General features: G+C 34.3%; 1 protein-coding gene and 1 pseudogene across 1 annotated transcript; both read left to right on the forward strand.

The window, feature by feature from the left end:
* The first annotated feature begins 1709 nt into the window (after window positions 1–1709).
* Window positions 1710–2630, forward strand: LOC100730607 (olfactory receptor 52D1-like). The gene has a single exon (XM_005001692.2). It carries the CDS (start codon window positions 1710–1712, stop codon window positions 2628–2630), a length of 921 nt encoding a protein of 306 aa, XP_005001749.2.
* Window positions 2631–14572: 11942 nt separating this feature from the next.
* Window positions 14573–24730, forward strand: LOC106026620 (olfactory receptor 52R1-like; annotated as a pseudogene).
* The last annotated feature ends 396 nt before the right edge of the window (window positions 24731–25126 follow it).

Raw genomic sequence — 25126 nt, forward strand, 5'->3', positions numbered from 1 at the left:
TAAGGTTCTTAAAAGATATGCAACTTTTGTATATTTTTCTGATGCAGATAGATGTTTGTGTTTATTCACCTCTTTAGCCATTTTTGAATAATTATGATAGAATCTGTATTTCTTATTTCTGAGAGTTGTCCACTTCCTGTGTGTACAGCTGTAAGTTCTTGCTTTGATTTACTTCTTTCCAAGGGTTCAATGTGTTGCTATTGCTGTTTTATGTCTACTATATTAACTATTCCAGCATTATTGTGGGAATTCTGAGCATGACAGAATTCAGCTTTTAGCGCTAGATTCTGAAATGTTACTGTAACCCCTGAAATCTACAGTTCAATTTTGTTTATTTTTTGACAGAAAGAATGGAAGAAAGAGGAATTCTTTAGGTGAGGAAGGGCATTGAGAGTGGATGATTATCTATACAAGAACAGCTTCTGGTTTAATGTTAGTACTGAGGAGACAATCAAGAGAGTGCTTTGCTTTAGGAAATCTTGCTCCTCCTTCATGGTCTGGAGTGTTTTAATTGTGACATAAGGTACATTCAAAAGAAATTTAAGAAAAAAAATGTGTTTTCTTCATTCTATAACATCATTATCACTCTAACATATTTTTGAAACTGTTTTGATAAATGAATTCTAAATTGGAGTGATTCTCTGAAGGCTTGGAATCCACCATGGAAATTCAAATGCAACAGAAATATCCTTTTTAAATTGCACATATTTGAAGATTTTAATGATTATTATACTACTTAGAAGTAATAGAAACAATATGCTTTAAATGTCCATAAAAATGAACATTATTTTTAGGTGAATAAAAATGGAAAGAAAGGTTATAATACCCTGCCACATACCACTACAGCTTTATTTTTTCAATATTGTGCTATTTTACCATAAAAATGATACTACAAATTTTTCAAATGAGAATTATTAAAAAGTAATCCAGTATTCCTGCCTCCCTTGGTGTGTAACTTTCAATTTATGCTCACAGATTGATTTGTAATGTCTTAAGTTTTTATTTTGCCAAAACATATATATATATATATATATTTTTTATTTTAAAGAGGAAAAAAAAAAGCAGAACAAAGCAGATAAGAACAGTGGTGCAAACAACACAGGATCTCAAAAGAAGACAACAGAAAATCAAAGAGTTACTTTTGAATAATCAAGTAAGTACAACACGCAGGAATTTTCTTTGATCAAATTACCACAGTGGACTCATTTATTCGTTTTATAAAACAAGGCAGACATAAACAAGTGAAAATGTTTTCCCCAAACCCAAACTTCAAGTAACATCTTTTATTCTGTACTTCTATGAATTTACTTTTGATAGATATCCTGTAATACTTATTTTTCATTTGTTGCATTTAAAGGTCCAGAATGCTTCAGAACAAAAACTATCATTTCTATGGAAAATCTGATTAATACAAGTAGAATAATTTCATTGTTTCTTGAATCTTTTGAACTATTTTGCATACAACTTTAAATGCCATAATCAATTGGAAATATGATCATTTCTTTTTGCCATTTTCTCTGTTAGAATTTTGATCTCTAAAGTTAAAAATCAGATATTAGATTTATGATCCGATATATGATTTTTTACATTTGAAATAAAAAAATATTAAGTAATCTGTATAAATTAATATATTCAATGTATTAATAAAAAGTTGAATATGAAAAAAAATTTCTATGAATCTACTGTGAACACACTCAGTAATACCGATCATGCCATTGTCAAATAATAGTAATATCCATCCTAGTACTTTTCTTCTCCTTGGTATTCCAGGATTGGAAGCCATCCATACCTGGTTATCAGTCCCCTTCTATCTTGTTTACCTATGTGCTCTCTTGGGAAATTTCTCTATTGTTTTTATTATTAAAACAGATTCCAACCTGCATGAGCCCATGTACATTTTCCTCTGTATGCTCTCTGTAGCTGACCTAATCATCTCAACTACTGCTATGCCTAAAATTCTAAGCAGTTTTCGGTTCCATGACAGAAAGATCTATTTTGAAGCCTGCCTTTTACAAGAATTTCTCATTCATTCACTATGCACTATGGCCTCAGGGTTTATTTTGGCAATGGCCTTTGACTGCTATGTTGCAATCTGCAGTCCTCTGAGACATTCCATTATTCGGACACAGAGAGTCATCCAGAACATGGGGCTAGCTATTGTTTTTCGTAGGGCTTTGCTTTTTAGTCCTCAACTGTTCATGCTTCGGTGGCTTCCTTACTGCAGAACTAAGATCATTCCTCATACATACTGTGAATTCATGGCCCTGATCAAGCTTGCCTGTGCAGAGACCAGGATCAGCAGAATTTACAAATTAACCGCTGCCTTCCTAACTCGTGGATTAGATTTCACGTTAATCATATGTTCCTACATTGTCATCATTTACACTGTATTCCATCTTCCATCCAAGGCTGCTCAGCTCAAGACCATGGGCACTTGTGGGTCCCATGTTTGTGTAATCTTGGTAGCCTACACCCAAGCCTTTTTCTCTTTCCTTACTCACAGGTTTGGGCACAAAGTGGCTCCTCATATTCACATATTTGTAGCAATCCTCTATCTCCTCGTTCCTCCCATGGTGAACCCAATGATCTATGGCATAAGAATCAGGAGAATCAGAGAGTGTTTTCTCTGAGTCTTAACATCTCTCCATTTCTAAAATAACCAAGTGTCCTCTTTACATATTTCTTTGACTTCTGAAAGCAAAGTAGTGTACTCATTATTTCTAATCATGTTAACTGACCACACCATACACTATTTGACACTGTCTTGGTTAGAATATAATATTATTTTACCTAAAATACTTAGTGTAGTAACAAAAGGTAGTGCTCAAGATTATTGTCTCTGAAGTCATACTGAAGTTGGCTTAGTTTTGTTTTGCAAAACAGCCACTTATCGTGTTACTTATGTTGACAATTATCAGACACTTCTCTGTGACTACTGTCTTAATGGTAAATGGTCATGTTGATGTTTCAGAAAATAATTTTGAGACTTTAAAATTATTTCCTTTTCAATGCTTGTTCTTATAAAAAATACCACTCGGTTACATATTCAAAGCAGAAAGTTCTTGTATCTTCAGAATATTGTCTATAATATGGCAATCAACATAATTAAAGATGAAAGAAAAAACACTGAGGAAGCCTGCACATATTTGGTGCTACAAGACCTAATTTATTATGATCTTTATAAAGTTTGAAATTTTAAAAGAATTTTCCAGCAATATAAATTAAAGTGGAATCTAATGTTTTAGATTGGAATTAGTTCAATGGCTTATGAGACTATTGTCATTAATTTTGATGATAAACTGTCAAGATTTCCCTATAAACATGAAAAAGGAAAAAAATTTAAGAAAAAGGAATGAAATTCAGTTGTAAATGTTGGCATGCTAGGTTATTAGAAACATCTCCACTACTGTGTCTATACTAATTGCCCATCAGCCGATGTCAGGAGCAAGTGAGGCCTTTGCAGCTCTCCCGTGTATCACTCCCATATGAAGTTTTACAGTGTGCAAATTTCACTTAAAATTTAAGAAGTACCCTCAGTTATTTTATGTCAATAGGAATACACATCCTGGATTGGGCATGAACCAAGTTTACCAATCTTGTAAAGTTCAGACAGCTTCTTAACTAGAAAAGATGTTTTCTACAAATACATACTGAATGGCTACTATGGACTGATCATGACAAGAATTCTCAACAACCTCATACTTTTGTGCTTCATATAAAGCATATTTGGTGGAGATAGAGAATTTGGAGTGCTGCATAAATGGTAACATATATATTCAGCAAAAAAATTTTCTTTCTGAAAATGCAATATGCCAGAGTTAAATCTTTCTGAGTTAATGGGTAATGAGGGCCACTGTAGACATAAGTCATATTGTCTCTGAGCAGAAATTTGAAATATTTTACAAACATTTTTTAAAGTTAGAGAAATAAAACTGTGCAAAGGAAACAATATATAAACATTTGGGAATGGAAGTAAATGTTAGAAACAAATGGGTAACAGAAAGTGTGGGAAATTTAGAGAAGATTATACAATTCAAAACATAAAGCATAATTATTTACATAAAACAGTTGCATGACTGTTGGTAGGAACATTGGTATACTGAAGAAAGAAAGTGAAATGACCACCATTATTATAACGTACCAATCAGAAAGTCTCCTTGGAAGAAATTAATTGATTCTCTTCTACCATGCTAGGACAGAAGAGAAATGTTAGGTGTAGTAAATCATCAGAGAAGGTAAAATTCTTCAAATTATTGTAACTTATATGTCAAATTCATGATCAAATCCCATTACTTCATAAATTGCCAGTTTCATATATTCTGTTATAGCAGGAGAAAACACACTATGGAAAGTATAAAGAAGAATAAATATATGTTACAAAACAGTTGAACTCATAAATTTGTAAATACTCATAAATCCAAAGTACCATCATTCCTATCACATTACAATGAGAAAACAAGGGAAAAAGTAAGAATGAATGTCTCAGCCCCAGTTCACAGTAGATTAGACTATTCCAATAGTTATATTTTCTTTCTATTTATAATTGGAATGAACATGTTGATAGCTGACAGAACTTCCATGCTCACTTCTTCACCAGTGGATAGGAGGTATCACAAGAAAGGCTAAAGAAAGCTTTCTTTCCTTTGCACTCTTTCAGGGAGCAAAGTAATACAGCCTTGCTAGAGAAGTGCAGAGATCAGTGTGACTACTTAAGGTCTAAAGCTTACAGTCAAAAGCAGCCCCAAAAGGATATGAACATTTATTAAAAGAAAGTACTCTCACATGGATCATCTAATGGAAAAGTACAGCAGAAAACACTAAGAAAAAAATTAATGAATTTTTAGGCATAATTTTAAAAAAGTTTAATGTTAACTTGTAGAATCAAAATGTTATAAAATTTTCTCCAATGTAGTATTTATTTTATTTTCTTAGTTGTTATGCTATCAAATCTTTTATTGGATAAAGTGTCTAATCATGTATGGACAAGCATAATACCATAATCATTTATGGGATACTAGTCAAATGATGGAAGATTACTCTAAATATAATGAATCCCCCATAATGAAAGGTACATAATCTGGAGTAATTATTAGAGCTATTACGTTTTTGCTAGTATATTTCATTACTACATTATTTAGCATACTAGTATTCCACCAGTATTTTTGTCTTTTATTTTTATACTAAATTAAAACAAGTGAGAATTTAGAAACTACCACAAATAAGAGAAAGGAAGGAAGGAAAGAAAGGAAGGAAGGAAAAAAAACAAAGAAAAAAAAGATGAAAGAAAGAAAAACCCAAAAAAGAAAGAGAAAGAAAGCAAGAAAAAAGAAAAAGGAAAGAAAGAAAGAAGAACAGAAAGAAAGAAAGAAAGAAAGAGAATGGAAGAAAGAAAGAAAGAAAGAAAGAAACAAAGAAAGAAAGAAAGAAAGGAAGAAAGAAAGAAAATGTCTTCTTGGAAAAGAGACATGCTGTTAGGAAACAAATTCCTCCAAACCAAATGTGGCTGAGTAAATAGTAACATGCTGTTGTTCACTGTGACAAACTCAGTAAAGCAATACAGCCTGTTCCCCACACATGGCTGTGGATGAGGATTACATTAGTGTTCTACTGTCCATATGAGTTTTCTAAATATTTTATACATTAAGCTAAAAAACATAGCTCTATTTAACAGATTTTGAGTCTTTTAGATTTTTATTGCATACATAGCAAACCTGTCTCCCCTGTTTGCAATGTCAGATAAAATACTTCTGGAGATTTTCAGACCGGTGTCTCTGCTGCCCTTTGGTTCTGTCTAGGGCAGACTCTCCTATAATCAAAGCCACAGCACCAAGGAACATGTCTCCTTTTCTTCTTAGAGTTCCATTGTCCTCCTCTCTATGAATGACAGCTGCCTTTAGCTTACAGATAGCATTGTGCCCTGAAGTACTCTCCCCTCCTTTTGCCAATTTACATGCAAACTTGTCAGTGTATCAGGCAAACACTGCTCCTCTATGCTGCTGCCAAAAATGAACCTATGATTCCATTTGATCAGGCCTAAACTTCTTTAAATCTTTTACAATATCAGGAAAAGAAAATTTCTATTCATTTTTCTACTAAATTGTTCCTCTGTGGATGTTTAACAGAGCATCCCTATTGTCATAACCTAGTTTTTTTGTTTGTTTGTTTGTTTGTTTGTTTGTTTGGCTTTTTCGTTTTTATCGGTACCAGGGATTGAACTCACGACCTCCTGCTTATAAGGTAGGCGCTTATGCCGCTGAGCTAAATCCCCAGCCCCATGGTAACCTCGTTTTAACCATTGCGCCTCATTTCTGTTCTGTATGCACTGCTCAGCCCTCCTCTTCCCTCCTATCATTCTAGGTTAAGTTTTAATTTTCTGAGAAAGCTGTAAAAGCCTTAGGTATCAGTTTCCTGTAACCCCTTCCCCTACCCCTCACCCGGCTATCTGTAATAAAATGTGCTGTTCTTTAAGAAATGCTTAACTTCAAGAACTTCAAGGAAGTTCTATAAAGTTCAGATGCAACCTAACTGTGTCAGCGATTACAACATCCCTGTGGTTTTCAGCTTTAAAAGCATAATTCCCCAGCTGTGAGGTGTGCAGTCTCCAAATTGGATCCTGGGGATTGCATCGCCAGGCCTGGCCTAAAATAAAGCCTTTGCTCCCCAAATTTTAATTTCGTGTTTCCTTGGGTTTTATTCGGGGGGCCTGAGCTATCATATCTATTACGATCATAAATTCTAACATGTGATAGCCAATAGTTGGTCACTAAATGCAGCCCCAAAGCAGCTAGAGCAAAAGTGCAGTTGTCCTACATAGTTATATAGCTTAAGTGAAAAAGAAAAACAACACCAAGGACTGAGAGCCATTCTAGGTTTCAAAAGTAAAAAAAAAAAAAAAAAAAAAATGTGAGTCTTATTGCTCATCTGTATCATCGTGTACGGATGTTACTCATTTAACAAAAAGATGTGCTCTCTGTGGGCCTGGGATTTAGCTCAATGGCATAAGTGCCTGGGTGTCAAGCATGAGATCATGAGTTCAACCCCCATACCAAAAAAAAAAAAAAAAAAAAAAAAAAAAAGGTTTCTGCAACTATGTCATTAATTGAATTAGTTGCTAAATAAGGAATTCTATATAGCATGTACATTATAATGTTAAGAACAGAGAAATGCTCAAAAATATTCCAACTTGATACTTTAATTTAATTTTATAACTCATATACAGTACTGTAATGTAAAATGCAACACCAAATTATAGTACTGTAGTACACACTACAACAAGAAGACATTACAGTACTGTATAAACAAGGCATACTGTGCAAAAATAAAAAAGATTGAGGCTCTATAATCATGAAATTTAGAACTGTACAAAAAACATATTCTAGCTAACATTATAGTTAGCAAATTCTTCAAAGTCCTCATTGATACCGTTGACAGAATTATAATCATGATGTGTAAAAGGCCCAGTTAAGGGAGACAATGAAGTAAAACTGGAAGAATTAGTAGTAGGGATCCTGGATGTAGTTTTAGAAGAATCCCACTAGTGTGGTCTGGTTTTTCATTTTAATTTTATTTCATTAACTTCGTGATAACATCGTCAAACTCCATTCACTTGCAGTTCCACTTTTATGAACTGTTCAACATTTTGGATTCTTAGCCTCTAGTTCTAGCACAGCTGCATTCAGTTTTGAGAACACGCTGTAGACAGTATGTATGCTTACGAGAAATCTGAAAAGTTGTCACATATACAATGAAATACAGAAGAAGTCAACATAAGGCTGCACTAGAGCTCACAGTGTTCTTACATCTTATATCCAAATGCTCTTTGTACTTGTGGGAGGAGCACAGATATGTACAGAGTCCTCTTTTCTGTCTCAAAAGTCTGAAAAGCCATTAAGTAGGTATATCATTAAAGGAAGAATGTTTATATTTGCATAACAAAGGGCTACAGTGAGGAGAAGCATTAAGTAGGTGTATAGAGGTTCTGTGAGGTAATTGCTTCTTTTCTCCTCTTGAGCAGGAATAAAATAGCTAGAAGACAGCTGCAATTTTTTTTTTCAATTATTTTCCTATGGGTGGTCTTGATGCTTATATAGGATGATCAACTGACTTTACATCAATTAAAAATGAGGGAAAAGACGAGGTGATCACCTTCCCACAGTGAAGAATTTATTACAAAATATATTACTAGGGCTGTGTTCCAGATCACCAGGGAGCCCAATGCAAGTTACACTAATGAAGATGATCAGCCCTGAAAAGGGGCAATCACATGGAACAATGAGGGAGAAGGAGCACAAGTAAGAGACTGATCTTGTGTTTTGTGCAGGCCAAAACATGGATGATTTCAAGAAGTCGGGGAATAGTAATGGGTTGTTGAAGATGGAAGGACTGATAGGAACAACCTGGAAAGCTATGAAATAGGTGGGGGATCTGCAATCTAAATAGGTGCTTAGGGAACATTTTAAATTAATTAGTGACACTATATGGGGTACAGAATGGAGGATATGACAGGCAACAGGATAAGGAAGATAATATTTATTGGAAAGATCCAAAAGTTGTTAAAAAAAAAAAGGTGAACAAGTAATTGACATCTAGAATGTCGTACTGTAAAGCACCACCGTACTGTTCTGCATGCACCCTCACCCTTGTAACATGTTTGCTGTGTTAACCTTTGTACCCTTTGCAAAGGACAATTGTCAGTGGACTTCCAGTTACCTATATTCCTCTGGACCTTTGTCCCCCTTTTGTGAAAGATAGTTGATCTTGAAATTCGTAGACAAAAGGCTATAAGTTCTTGTAAAGAAGGAAATGGCTGACCACCAACTGTGAAACTTCTCTGCCCTCAAGCAAAGGGAAACAAAGGTCTGCCTCATTCCTTAGGTGACCAAGGACTGCAAATTCCTGTGAAACTTCTCTGTCCTCAAGCAAAGGGAATTAAAGCTCTTCTTCATTGTTCTTTCTATAAAAGTCTGTAAAAATTTTAACCCAGTTACACAGCTTTGCAAACTCCAACAGCACTGTGTTCCTGGTGCCAGGATCAATAAAATTGCTCCTTTTTCTTTAAAAAAAACACGTCTTGCCCCCCTTTTTTGGACAACATTTTGGGGTCTCATTTTTGAGGTGAAACTTAAAATTGTAATGAGAATAATCTCAATGAGGGAAAATTTGGTCAGAAACTAATGTGCACAAGAAATGTGCAATGTTTAAATTTTCAGGTTTCAAAGCTGTATGTTCAAATGTAAAACTCATGAACACAATGCCTCCTTTTCGTAAGTCTTCCCTGAAGCAGTGACATCCCATTTGCAACCACTGATTGTACAGAAAAAAAGAGGCATGAGCAAAGGAGACGGGAAGGACATTACAGACAGAAAAAAAAATCATGAAATAATCTTGGAATAGAAAAAAGTGCAAAGTGCACAGATGGAAACTCATGCATATGCATGGATGATCAGAGATAGAGAAGGATACAAGAAAGAGAAAAGGAGGCAGTGAAAGGGTTTTGGCCCAGACAGAACACTGTAGCCAGAAAAGCCTCAACCGGAAGCAGGAGCCCCTATATCCTCCGCCCCTAGGAAGTTACTTGTGCAGTCATCTTCCCGCCCCTGGAAATTTACTATGGTGCCAAACCTAGGACCAATGGGCTACCTGTACATTCCTAATGCCTGCCTTAGGTTCCACCCCAAACTGAGGCCATTTACATACCCCCATGCCACGTGTCCACCAGAGAGATCCCCAGACACTAGAGGTGGGGGGTGCCGGTCATCTCTCTCCATGTTCTCAGAATAAAGGCCGCTTTTTATTTTATACTTCTCATCTTTTGGAAATGTTTTTCATCCTTTGGAAATAATCCTATCAGGCAGCTTGCAAAGGCATTATATGATCATGTTGGATACTGTGGATTTACATACCACCCCTGAAATTGAGCTTGTTATGTAAGAAATAACATATACTTTAATTGAGTCATATATCATTTTTTGAATCTTAGTCGTACAGCAGGAAGCCACATGAAATGCAAAATCAGGGATTACTGAATTTGCATCCTGATGCAACTATTTGTACATTTTCACTGTGCAAGCTTTTTGGTCTTTATGTTCCCACATTTGTTCAGTTGTAATTTCCTAATTTCAAAGGTAGCTTTAAAGATTAGTTGAGAGACAGGACTTTAACAATAATCTTAAAATCTACCAACTGATAATCCATTACTAAATAAATATTGTTGGAGCATAATTATATGTAAGAATACATATAAAATAACAAACATAGATATTTCATGATCAATTGGAAGTCTCTCCAATTGACCAAGTTGCTATTCTGCTCTTTCAGCTAAATTCAATTGACCGTGACAGTGTCCATAGCCCAGCTGCTGATGAGCATTGAGTCAGAGTAACTGCCTGTACCTTAAGTATCCTGGGCTGATTCATGCCCATTTAGTAGAGGCCCTGTCTCCAGAGCATTTCTGTGTCATGGTAATGTCCTGAATTGTGCTCATTCTGTAAGAGCCCCTCCTCTGGTTCCTGGAATGTTTCTACTGTTTCAAGACTAGTTTGTCTGTCAATATATGATTCAATGTATGTTAACTGATCATGTAACGTTTGGTCACTTGCTCTGTATCTCCCATTTCTAAATCTACATGGACTAAACTTTCTGATTCAAGATAGTTGCTTTGGAGAAATTATCCACAACAGTTCACTGGTTTGAAAATCCAACAGTCTGCTGGTTATTAAATGTTGCCTTCTTATCTCCTTGGTGCAAAGAACCTTCCTTTTGGTTTGGTTTGATTTGACTTGGAAATTCCTCACAACAATATGACCCATTTCTTCAGTTTTAAATTTTATATTTTTCTGATATATTCCACTAATATATTTACCTCAAAACACTCAGCACCCCTTTAGGAAACAAAGTCTTTTTCATTATCTATGGGAATAATTCTGATAATTATTATCCCTAAAATTAATTTAGTTGTAATTTGGGAAAAGGATACTTTCCCAGATGACCCTTGGTCACCCACCACTTACAGTCCTCAAACCAGTGGAATCTGGATTCAGCTGCAAGGGGAGCTGGGGCTCATGGTAGCAAAGCACACTTGTAGTGCCACTGGTAAATGTCCTTATTCTGGGACACAGCTGACTTTTCCTTTTGGTAAGTGACCTAAGCGTTACAGGACAGGAAAAATGAGAAGGAGGCTGCATCCAAACACCTGCACTGGTAGAATTATGAGATCTTCAAAAGGTATTTTCCTCAAAAGCTACATTTGAACATCCTTTGCAAAGTTCAGGATAGCTATTATAGATATTTACTGAAGCATGTACTCTTAACTGGTATAAATTAGTCACTACTTGTTTATTTGCTACAATAGACTCTTAGATCCTCCCAAGTAGAAATAAGAAAATTATTAGAATTATTTGACAAGGGTTTCAGAAATAGCTATGAACAAAAACCCCATTACCTCTCAATTGGTATTAGAAGCTTAACAATACAGCAATTCATGTAGAAGGAAAAATATTTAGGACTAAAGTAGAAATGCTTTTTATTTATTATGGTTGTCAATTGCACAAGAAAAAGCTATAGTCAACATTTTCTCCCAATTTGATTTTCCAGAACAAACCAGACCACTACATTCTGGTTGCATTAGTTTTTATTTTAAAAATTAAAAGGAAATTTTGAAGGTTTTGAATATTTTCACAATAAAGAGATAATAAATGTTTGAGGAAACAGTTATGTTCACCTTGATTTTAACATTGTATTTTATTTACATATGTTGAAAGATTTTGGTGTCTGCTTATTATGTTCAAATTTGATGTATTAAGTTTTCAAAAATTTAGAGAATTATTAATTTTAATATGGTTAATGTTCAAACTAATAAATCTACGTAGGTAAGAGAATGTTAAAAGTATAGATAGAGTGTCATACATAACATTCTGGACATGAAAATCTTTCCTAAATGAATTTTTAAATCTGCCTATTACTTCCTCATCCCAGTCTAGATTTGTGTTCTAAAGTCTAAAACAAATTAGTGATTCCAAGAGAGAGAAAAAATCATTAGTTGTAATAGAGAATTTTTTTTGTTTTTAAATATGATTTGATTTAATGGTATATTAAACAAATTTATTTGAAGAGTAAATGGTACTAAAAAATTAAAGAGCCCTTGTGTAGTTGAATCCAGATACACTACACATAAGGTGTGATTCTTTGTGGAAAAAAACATCAGATACACTCAACTTGGAGCTTTTCCTATAAGATGTGATCCTAAATGGTATGTGTAGTAAGTTTATGTTTGTCAGAAACTGAACATCTGAGTAATCAAGAATTTCAGGCCCTTAATTAACACAATTTATTTCAAATTCACCTTCAGTGAGCTGCTCTCTGTTTCTGGAGCCCATTCTGATAAGCATTCCTGAACAAACAGGGATTATGATCCATCACACACAGGGCATGTTTTATTTTTCCTTGGAAAGAAGGGGGCATTTCTCTTTTCTTAACTTAAATATTTAGGCATCTGTATTAATCTAAGTACATATCCTAACCAGCATGCACTTATCACAGTTTGGGGAAGCAGTTTAAAACACCAGCTAAAGACACTGCTTGAAGTGACACCATGGACACAGCTCCTTGTATTTCTATCAGTGAAGATTTTCCAGTGCTCATCTTTAGGCTGAGGCCTGGTAATGCTAGACATGCTTGAGTGTCCACACTAAAGATTGTTTGATTTTCTGAAGTTTTCAGTTATCATAGTAATGATAAATTAATAAGTAGAAGGCACCAGAATTTGACAAGTCTACCTAAAACTATTTTTGTAAAGGTAAGAATGTAATGAGACCAAAAGAAATAATACATTTCTGTTGGAGATAAACTAGCAAAGAAACATCCATGAGATTCCACTGAAATTAGCTGTGAGATGAGCAATAGTTTGTAAGGGAAACAGAAAGGAAAGTATTTATTAGCGTTGAAAGATTTTCTGAAAAACGCACGCATTTTCATAGAAACAGGGTAATTTTCTAGAATCATTAAGAATTCTACATTACCCCACGGGAGGTAAAGGAAGAAGAATTGGCAAAAAGTCTGGAAGAGTACTGTATTTTTTTTTCTAATGTTCAAATGTAATTATGCTATGTTTAGACACATGCTGGTTTAGACACATTACTAGATCCATATTAATAATGAAATCTCAAAATAGTGAACAACTTCTGATACTTGATTTACTGACTGAACTTGTACTCTCCATATGGTGCTCCTTCTACTTGTTCACATATTTTAATTAAATCAATCATCCATACAGTTTTCCCACTGAAAAAGTAAGTTAAGTGAAGAATGAGTCATAATATGTAATTATGGTCATAATAGGTCAATTTCAGCAATATAATGGAAATTAATTCATTTAAACAAAGAATATAGAAAGGATCCATGCTGTCAATTAAAACAAAAGGAAGAAAAAGAAAAGCTATGTGTGGCACTATTGCTCGCACAGTTCAATAAATTCCTTGGTTTACTGAATTTCATATCTTAAGAGCAAAATGCCTTAATTATTAACAGTATTTTAATTTAATTACATATATATATATATTTTTTTTTTCTTGATACTAGAAATTGAGCTTAGTACCTTACACTTGCCAGGCAGGCACTATGTTGCTGAGCTATATTGCAGGCCCTGAATGTAATTAAATAGATAATAATGTATTGAAATCTCAGTGATTTGTTAATTATAGAAAAAATGATATATTACTTTCTATTTTTATTCCATATAATAATGATATGAAATGGGGTTATCCTAATACTGTATCAAAAGAAATACCAAGTGCATTGCTTTCTATTGTGACTAATATTTTCAAATAAATGGAGTAAAATCTAAGAGAATTTCCATCACAGTTATAGGAGACAAGAATTTATAAACATTGCGTCTAAAATAAGTGTGTGTATATTTGGTAATTTTGCACTTGGAAGATAGAAAATATGGAATAAATTCAAAGTTTAACCTTATATTTTAGAAAGGCTGCCACCTAGTCAACCAGCTGAGATTTTAGAGCTTCTAGGGGAAAAAACAATGCTACTTTAGGTCTCCTGGGAACACATTCTGTGACTGTAAGAGAAAAACAAAAACAAATGTGCTATAGTCTGTGCACCAGAAGAACAACCTTAATTTGTAAACCTGAAACATCAGATAGATCACTGTATTTTGGGATGACATGAAAAAGAAATTCAGAAAGATTAAATTTAAAATCATTTTTCTTCAATAAAATTTGAGGCATCTGTGACATTTATCTCATTTATTATTGAAACAAACTGTAAATTAAGAAAACAATATTAAAAATTTGTATTACTGTAGCCAGCAGTAAATATATTAACAAGATTTATGACCTAGTTGAATATTAGTAATTCTTTCCTGATGCAAAGTTTAAGTACAGTTTCAGGAAGATTTATTCATCCTAAATTATAGTGCTAAAGTTTTGTAAGATAATATTGTGTGATTTTCCAGATTTCACAGTCATCTCACTTTTTTTCAGAGTTGGTTTAAATTAAATGGCCTTAAAATCTCTCTATACAACATGATTCTATCTCTATAAGTCAAATGGAAAAAAGCCTCATGGGAGCAGCCAATAGCTCCCTAGCATCTCCAACAGCTTACTCACTGATGGGCATCCCAGGACTGAGCACATGCACGTCTGGATCAGGATTCCCTTCTGTTCCATGGATGTGTTGGCTGTGGTGTGGAATGTGACCATCTTGACTGTGGTGAGAACAGAAAGAAGTCTCCACGAGCCCATGTTCCTCTTTCTGTGCATGCTGTCAGTCACTGACCTCGTCCTCTCCACATTCACCCTGCCCTGAATGCTCTGTCTCTCTGACATGGAGCCCATGACATTTCTTTTGATGCCTGCCTGCCTCAAATGTTCTTCATCCACAGCTTTGCTACCATAAAATTAGGCTTCTTCCTGGCCAAGGCTATCGACTGCTAGTTGGCCATCTGTGACCCACTGCATCATGCCATGATTCTCATGCACAGTTGCCTTGCCAAAATGGAGACTACTGTGTTATTGCATGGAGCAGCCTGCTTTAACCCCACACCACATCCTCTTCAAGCAGCTGCCCTACTGCAGAAATCATGTCAGTTCTCACACGTACTGTGAGTGCATGGCTGTGGTGAAGCTGGTTTGTGTTGAAACAGGAACCACCAAACTTTACAGCCTCACTGTAGCTTTTTCCACTAGTTCCAGTGACAGTTTCTTCAATGCACTCTCTTATGTTCTCAACCTCCTTGCAGTCTTTGTCTCCATTCTTGGAAAACGAGTCTGAAAGGTCTAGGAACATGTCTTGTCATCCTCCTTTTCTACTCCACTGCAGCCTTTCCCATCTTAACCCATCGAATTGGCCACAGTGTGCCCCCTCATGTTCACATTGCCAACATGTACCTTCTGTTGCCTCCCTTTCTAAGCCTCATGGTTTATGACTGAGATCATATTCTCAGTCTCTGAGGGTCTTAGTTTGCTGATTATGCTGAAATTGCATGATGGTAACAACATGGGAAAAACTGAAGGCTAGTAACTAATCCTTTATAATTGACATTGTTGTTTCCCACTGAAATGAGATATTCATTAGATTTTAAAGGAGTAACTATCAAAAACAGAAATTCTTGAATTCTATCACAACTATTTAATCCAGATGTAAAAGCTATGCTGCCTGAGTTTTGGGGAGCTTACTCAGAACTTAAGGAATAATAACTGAGTCTCTCCTTTTGTTTTTTTGCTGGTACTTATCTATTGGACAATAGAATTGTGAATTATTTAAAAAAATGATTCAGAAAGTAAAATAGCTCAAGAAATTTTCAAACATATGATAGAAATATTAATGATCACTCTCAGTATTGTACAACAAAATTTATACATCTTGAGTTGACTTCGGAATATTTTACATAATTTTTGTAAATGTTCACGAGAAAGGACAAGCATAGTAACTTCTCAAATTCCTGATGTGATAGAAATAGGCACACAAAATTTGTTTAGTTGCATTATGGACATGTTTCCTTCCATTTTGAGTAAATTACTACAGAGACATAAACAAGCATTCATCTGATGTTGTGTCTAGTATTGGATTTTTACTGCACTTGTTCTCTTCTGTATTTATTTCTCCTCAGCTTATTTTTCCAATTTCAGCATCTGGAGATTTTTTTTTTTTAATTTCTATCTCTTATCATATTTATGGTTTGTTTCAGACTGGTGTGTCCTCGGGCTCTCTTGGGGACAGACAAAATGATCAAAAACCACCTACACCTAGAAGACATCTCTGACCAATAGACATTTCCTGAGGAAGCCACATTACTAGTATAGAAGTATTTACCATGTGACATTTATACTCATCAACACAGAAATTTATCTTTAAAAATAAAAATGACAAAATGCAGAACCAGGTACAACCCCAGACCTCCAGCTCACCCATGATGAATTCAGGGGACCAAGAGATAGAGGAAACTGACAGCCACCTACATGAATTTTTTGAAATGATAGCTGCAAACAAAAAGTAGGAGTTAATGAGATTATAGAGACAATCAGATTGCAAATAATTTCTCAAATAAAGAATGGGCAAACACAATGAAGGCCTTAGTCATTCTAGAGTAAATGCAGATAAAAAATGGAAGAGCATAGGAAAATGATTGAAATCATGAACATATAACATAGGAAGAAATAGAACTGATGAAACACATTCAAGTGGATACCTAAGAGGTTAAAAATCCCATTGAAAATATTTGAGACAAATGAACTAAGCCAAGCACAAATCATCAGATCTAGAAGACAGGATTGTGATAAGTGACCGCACAAAGAAAGGTATATTAAAATAGCAAGGGACCATGAAAAATCAGCTCAATGGCTCCAAAATGATGGAAAGAAAAGCAACAGAATTTTGCTCAGAGCCAATGAGAAAGCAGGAGACAGTGCAAACATTGTAAAAAGAAAACTATTCACAGAGGTAAAGATAGAAAAATTCCCAAATATGGAAAAAGAACTTGACATACAACTAAGTGAAGCTTGAAGAAATCTTATTAGTCATAACCAAAAAAAAAAAAAAAAAAAAAAAATTACACAAGTAACACTATAATCAGGTTCCAGAAATTCAGTATAAGAACAGAATATTAAAAGCTGCTAGAGAAAAGCAACAAATCTCCTGTTAAGGAAATTGCATTAGAATTTCAGCAGATTTCTCATCGCAAACTCTTAAGCCAAGTGGAGCTGGAAGGAAAGTATTTTAGTTCCTGAAAAAATACAACCACCAACCCAGACTGATGTGCTCTGCAAAACTGGTTTGCAAAATCAATGGAGAAATAAGACAGTTCCATGACAAAGAACGACTGAAGAAATTCATGACCAGAAAAGCAGCTATTCAAAATGTTCTGAAAGATATTTTACAAAGAGATAATGAAGAACACAATTCCAAGAAAATCAGTGGAAAGAGGCCATCAGGTGATTAAAGCAATTCAACAGAGAAGAAAGGGAACCAAGAACAGAAAAACAATACCAATATATATCAATTATAACAATCAATGTAAATGGGCTTAATTCACAAGTCAAAGAAACAGACTGGCAGAATGAATAAAAATGGAAGGTCTAACCATAAGGTACATTCCAGAACCATGTAAATGAAAACAAAAAATTCATAGACTTAAAATCAAAGGAAACAAAATAATACTCCATGTGATATGGACCTGGAAATAAACACATTCTAACTGAAAACAAAATGAACTGTAAACCAAGACACATCAAAAGTGACAAAGTCACTACGTAATTCTTGAGTGAAAACTACAAAAGAAATAGATAACATAACTACCTATATACCAAATACATGTATACCCAACTATATAAAACAAATATTAACAGGTATGAAAATTTTTTAAAAAATCAGTAATACAGTTGTAATGGAGTATGTTAGCATCCCATTTTCACAAAGAGACATCAATTGGACAAAAACCTTCAACAAAGAAATATCAGAACTAAACTAAACCTATATAAATAAATAGATTAGTACATTTTTGCAGTGCACACCACAACACCAAAATACACATTCTTGTCCTCTGTGCATGGGATGCTTCCAAAATAGATCTCATACTAACCTGTAGTAAATGCAAAGTTCCTAAGTAAATACAAAGAAAGTGAAATCTTTCACACACATTGTAGATCATAGAGCAATGAAACTGGAAATCAATGACAACAGAAACCACAAAAAGTTCATGAACACAAGGAAATTAAATAACACCCTATGGAACAACCAATGAGTCACAGATGCAACGAAAGAAGAAATTAAACAGTATCTATAAGTAAATAATAATGTTGATACAGCATGCTAGAATTCATGGGACACAATGAAAGCAATTCTAAGAGGGGAATTTATATGGTGAAGTCTCACTGAAAGCAAAAAAAAATTAGCTCAACTTGGTGTTGAACTTCAGACTTCTAGAAAAAGAACAAGTCAATCCCAAAGCTCACATGAAGTAAAAAATTGTAAGGAGCAAAGTCAAAATTAATGCATTTAAGATGAAGAAAACAATGTAAAGAATCAGAGAATTGAAGAGTTACATCTTTGAATGATGAAATAAAACTGATAAAACCTTCACCTATTTTATCAAAAAAGGTTAAAAAAAAAGAGAGACTCAAATTCCTGTAATGAGGAAAGAAGCAGGTGCAATCAAAATGAATACTTCAGAAATCCAAAAAAAATGGATATTTTCTTCCAGAACATTTATTCTAATAAGATGTAAAACAGAAGAAATGGGAAGATTCCCAGATACATATGAATTACTAATGCTGAAGCAATAAGAGATAAAAATTCTAAGTAATGCGATGTTAGGAAATGAAATTGAAAGTGTAATTAAAAATTACCAACAAATAAAAGCCCAGATCTTGATAGAATAACTGAGAATTCTATAACACATTTAGTCAAAATGTAATTCCATTATTCATCAAACTTTTCAATAAAATTGAAAGTAAAACAATACTCACTAAGTCACTCCCGGAAGCAAGTATTATCCTGGTACCAAAATCAGAGAAGGGCTCAACTAAAAACAAAATACCTAATGAATATAGATACAAAAATACTCAATAAAATACTGAAAAAAGGAATACCACAAATCATTAAAAACATTATGCATCATGACTAAGGAGGACTCATCTTAGGGATGCAGATATGGTTTGACATATGCAAATTAATAAATGTAAAATACAAAATTAACAAACCAAGGACAAAAAACATGATTATTACCATAGATACAGAAAAGGATTTTGACAAAATCCAACATCTGTTCATGTTAAAAACGCTAAAGAATATTGGAATATAAGATATTTATCTCAATCTGATAAAAGCCATGTATGAAAACATAACAACCAAATTGTATTAAATTTACAACAATTGAATATTTTCACTCTAAAATCAAGAGCAAGACATGGATGCACACTATCACCATTCCTGCTTGATCTAGTTCTTCAAACATCAGCCAGAGCAATTATACAACAGAAAGAAATAAAAGGGATAAGAACAGGAAAGTAAGAAGTTAAATTATCATTATTTGTAGATTACATGATATTCTACATAGAAGACTCCAACAATTCCACCAAAAGAATTCTATGTTTAATAATCATTTTTAGTTGAGTAGCTGGATACAGCAAGTCTGCATGCAAAAATCAATTGCCTTCCTATACACAAATCACTGAGGGAAATTTGGGAAACAAATTCTTTCACAATAGCTTTATGAAAAATAAAATACTTAAGGATTAGTTTAAAAAAGGAGACAAAAATTGTACAGTGAATGCTTTATTACTATATAAAAGGAGACTGAGGAGGACATCAAAAATGAAAGTACATCCTGTGCTTTTGGGAAAGGAGAACTAACATAGTGAAAATGACCTTACTGCCAAAATTGTTATACAGATGTAGTGCAATCTCAATCAATAATATTAGCATATGTATCAGAACTATAGAAAACATTCCTTAAATTCATTTGGAATACAAAGAGACCTGGAATAGCAAATACTACTCTGGGCAACACAGGCAAAGCAGGGGGCATCAAAATAATCCCTAACATGAAATTATACTATAGCAGTACCGTGATGTAAACAGCATGGTACAAGAAAAATGAGAGTGAAGATCAATGAAACAGATGAGAGGATGCAGAGAAAACTCCAAGCATACTTAGCCACTTTATTTTTGACAAAGAGGCCAAGTACTTTCAATAGAAGTAAGGCAGCCTCTTTAAAAACTGGTTCTGGAAAAGTGACTTTCCATATACCATTGACTAAAACTAGTCTCTCTCCATACCCCAAAATAAAATCAATAATGATAAAAGATCTAAATGCTAAATCAGAATCAATGAACTTGTTGGAAGAGAGGTCAAGTAGAACTCTTGAAGAGAGAGCAAAGATTTCCTGAATAAAATCCTGATCACACTGGAACTGTTACAAGAAATCAACATCTGGGGTCTCATTAAAAAGCTTTTTGCTCAGCAAAAGAAATCACCAGCAGAATCAAGGACAACTCATGTAATGGGGAAAAAAAAATAGCCAATTGTTGCAAATGTTGTGGCACATTTGAAGGATCATCTGCAGGGACTGAGAATAAGGCAAACAAGCTTTATTACACAGCTGATGACTCCCAGCACAGAATTTGGAATGCCAACTCCTGGAAATGGTTGGCTACATATTACACAGGGAATGATTTCCAGGGCTGAGAGTAGCTGGACATTTCCTTGTTTGGCCTGGATGTGGGTGATGTGGACTGAGACTAGGTGAAGTCTTAGGAGGGTTTTATTTTCTGAAATGAGGTCATTTTGGGCAAAGTCTTCCAGTCTCATGGTTGCATGCTTCAGAGGAGCAGACAGAAAAAAGGGCTCCGGAGCTAAAATGGAGTCGTACCTAAAATGGTGTTGCTACTGCTTGATTCATTCAGACAAAAGACTAACACTTATAGCATATAAAGAAATACAACGTATCATGTCCTTCAAAATTTAAAAACCCCAAAATGGATATCAGAAAAGAATACTTACCACATGAAGATCTACAAATGGCCAATAAACACATGAAAAAATGTTCAAGGCCATTGATATTTCTAGGGATGCAAATTAAAACAATAGTGAGATCCCATCTCATTCTAGAAACAGTGTCTATTATCTAAAAATCAACCAATAACCAATACTGGTATGGTTGTGGGGAAAATGAACACTTTTCCATTGTTAGTGGTAGTGTAGTTTGTTGTAACAACTGGAGAAACTAGTGTGGAGATCCCTTAAGATGTAGGATTCAAGATCCAATTTGACTCAGCTGTTCCCCTCTGGGTATCTTCCTGGAATAATTCATGCTATGATGATATAGGCACACTATGTTTAGAGCAGCACACTTCTAATAGCTAAATCTTGGAAACAACTCAATATTCACAATGAAAGAATGGATATAAAATGTGTGTTTTTATGAAATGGAGTACTGCCTAGTCATAAATAAGATAAACTGGAGACATTTCTAGGTAAACAGATGAACTTTGAGATCAAACTCTTAAGTGAAATGAACTGGACACACATAAATGTCACATTGTCTTTCTGTTGTGAAAAATTGAAAGTGTAAACCAGGTGAAAATGTGTAGTAGACAGATTTTGAAATATGATGAAATTGTTCAAAAGAGAAAGGGAACTAAGGAGAGGGTGGGGGAAGGGAAGGAAGGGAAATTTTTTTAAAAAATGAGAAAATAAGGATAAATTGGCAGCAAAGCTTTGTAAATCAAGAGACAAAGGGCAATTGGAGTGAGGGGATGGAAATGAGAAAAAAGAAGAATCAAGATATACCATGTGCAGGTTTCCTCATGGTGAATGTGATCAATACGCATATATAAATTATCCTAATCAACTTAATTTTAAAAAGTTGTCAAAATGACTGCATCTGGTCTTTTCAAATGTTGATAAAAATGAAGCTACTAAAAAGCTGTGATGATTACAGATGTGAGAGAAAGGAAGCAACTACAGCAATGTAGTTCATGAGCAAGGCTGGACTTGTTACACAAGTAGAGAAGTTGTTTTCCATTAAGCACAGGCAGTTCATGCGCAGTAACAAGAAATTGGTTGAGGTGCATGAGTTCAAGTCAGTTAACTTAGTATCGGTGTCGATAGCATCTTCTGATTCTTTTTGTCTCTCAAGTGTATTGAAGCTACACAAGAAACAATAGGTAAAAAGTATATAGAAATTTGAATTCAGGAAACGTAAGAAACAGTTTCCATGAGACAAATATAAATGATGGGGCTCAGGAATTACATCATGGTATAGTGATTGTGAATTTAAAGTGAGACCCATCAGCTCGTTTGTGGGAGACAATTTTCCCCAGCCACGTATTCGCTTCCCTACATTTCTACACACACATCAAAAGGATCTCCACCTTACTGCAATTCATGGAGTATTGTGATCACGTTTTAATTTTAGAATTTTTACACAATTATTTAAATTTAAATTTAACATATTATGTTACTGATGTAGTTCATTTTTAATCTGATTAGTATCTTTTATCAATAGAGAGAAAAAATGTAAAAAGGTTAAACAGTATTCTAGAATGAAAATTTTGAACCATAAAAAATTCTCTTATTTGGAAATTTCGAGGGAAATGTTTTCATATATCTATGAACTACCACTTTCTAACATCCGCCTATCCTAAAAATGACTCCAAATTATTAAGTCTTATTTTTTTTAGAAAAGCAAATAAATAAATCAATAGCAACAAAATTTCATTTGGTTTGTTTTCTCAAGGATTGAGTGATAATTATTTTTCAATTTATTTAATCAAAGAGAATCAAACAGAAAATATGGAGAAAAAAGGGTAAAAATAATACAGAATTACAGAAAAATAAACAGTAAGAAATCACCAGTTGATAAGTTCCATATTGTCATCTTAGAAATAGTTGTTCAGGTTACAAAATTAAAGTATGTAAAGTGACATTCAAATAGTGACACTGCCAACACTTCTGCTCAATGATCCAACAAAAACTTAGTGATATGGTTATCAGTCCCACACACTTGTTTTTTATCTTAAAGAGGGTAACATTAAACATATCAAAACAGAACAAAACAGTTCAAATGAAACAGTTTAAAGAAATACAGGTTTCAAAGCAAGTCCACTGGAGAGCTTCACAGTGTATCTTATTGTCTCTAGTTTTCTTCCAACTTCAAAATAGTTGTCCCCATCTTTGCACACATTAAATACATACTGCATAGTATAGAACTAATCAAATCCTTACAGGATGCTAAGGGTTTTTTTTTTAGGTCTTAAAGACCTGACATTGGGGAAGACAATAATAACTATTATAGTGTCCCTCATTCTCTTCATAGTAGCTGTCCGTATCATTATGTATGCTGAAATTGAACTTGAGAGACTAGACTAATATCACTCTGAACAGTGTATAATAGTATTGTTATATTTTATATCATAATGTGACAGAATTAACATTGGGTTTCTTAGTATCTCTTTTTTTTTCTTTGTCTTTTTCTTTTTTTATCAGTATCGGGAATCGAACTCACTGCCACACACTTGCAAGGCAGTCGCTTATGCCACTAAGCTAAATCCCAGCCCCCAATATCTCACTTTCTTTTTTTTTTTTTGTCTTTTCATTTTTTATTGGTACCAGGGATCGAACTCACAACTGTCTGCTTGCAAAGCAAGTGCTTGTGCCGCTGAGCTAAATCCCCAGCCCCCAATATCTCTTCTTCAGAGTATCTGTTCATTACATCTTGAATTATATAATCTGTTCCATAAAGAGATTAAGAAATTCTTCCCATGTGTGAATTTCTACATGTATATCTATCCTCTCTGTATTATAGGGAAAAAACAAATCATAACAACACTGCAAAACAATTTCCTAGCAAAACGCAATGAAAAAGACACACAGACCACAATATTAGGTGATCTACCATAGTTACTGTGCTTTCTCTTTTTATTTTCAGTAGACTTGTCTACATCATCAGGCTTAATGTAGGTAAGCATAATATTACATTGCTATTTTTTATAAAAACACAACTTTGGAAACATTGTAGTACTTGAGAGCGGTTAATAATCAAAACCGGTATGGATATCCTTTACATCTTTTCATCTTCATCTAGAGTAGTTTCATCTAGAGTAGTTGCCTCTACTTTTAGACTTGATACTATCAAGCATACCAAATTTGAATAAAATCAGCCGAAGGCAAAGCTGCGGTCTAACAAACCAGATAAAAATAAGATCAGGCTGAGTAAGACAATGTAAGAAGTACAGGGTTTCAGTTTAAATTAGTAGCCTTCTTTACCCCACACCCCATCCTTCTCAAGCAGCTGCCCTACTGCAGAATTCGAGACATTGCTCACATATACTGTGAGGTCATGACTGTGGTGAAGCTGGCTTTTGTGGACACAAGAGAACCCAAGCATCACAGCCTCAGTGTAGCCCCTGCCATTGGTTCCAGTGATGGATTTTTCATTGCATTGTCTTATGTTCTCATCCTCCATGCAGTCTTTCTTCTCCCTTCATGGGAAGCAAGTTTGAAAGCTCTGGGAACATGTGGCTCCCATGTCTGTGTCATCCTCATTTTCTAGTCCATGGCTGTGTTTACCTTCCTGATCCACCTCTTTGGCCACAATGTGGCCCCCAAATTCACATCTTCATTGCCAACATGTACCTTCTGGTGCTAACTTGCCTGAACTCCATTGTTTATGGTATGTGGACAAAGAAAATTAGATACCATGTGCTTAGTTTCATATGAGTAAATGCTGCTTGCTTCTGATGTCAGTTTTTTCAGATAGTCAATAATAGGAAGAAGGTAGGAATTAATTTCCTGATAAATGATATCAATTCTTGTGAAATCAGGGGTTTTATGGAATTTTAATGAGAAGAATGACTAAAAGAAGGTATTTCCCCATGTGTAATGAATTTATCTAGTGTAATAGTTTTATATGCACTTAAATTTTAGAGCATGAGCTTTAAACTTCATGAATAGAAAGTTAATCCCCTTTCGCTCCTCACTGTTATCATACTGTTATGTGATGGAGCATCATAATTTCATTAACATTAATAAATGCTTGAAACATGAAACAAACTGATAAAAAGCTTTAAAAAGAAATGAAGAACCTTCAATATTAAAGTTAATGAGTTCTTCTAA

The sequence above is a fragment of the Cavia porcellus genome, unplaced genomic scaffold, assembly GCF_034190915.1.
Source record: "Cavia porcellus strain 051 isolate PalLab524CR breed Dunkin Hartley unplaced genomic scaffold, mCavPor4.1 scaffold_9, whole genome shotgun sequence".
Taxonomy (NCBI): domain Eukaryota; kingdom Metazoa; phylum Chordata; class Mammalia; order Rodentia; family Caviidae; genus Cavia; species Cavia porcellus.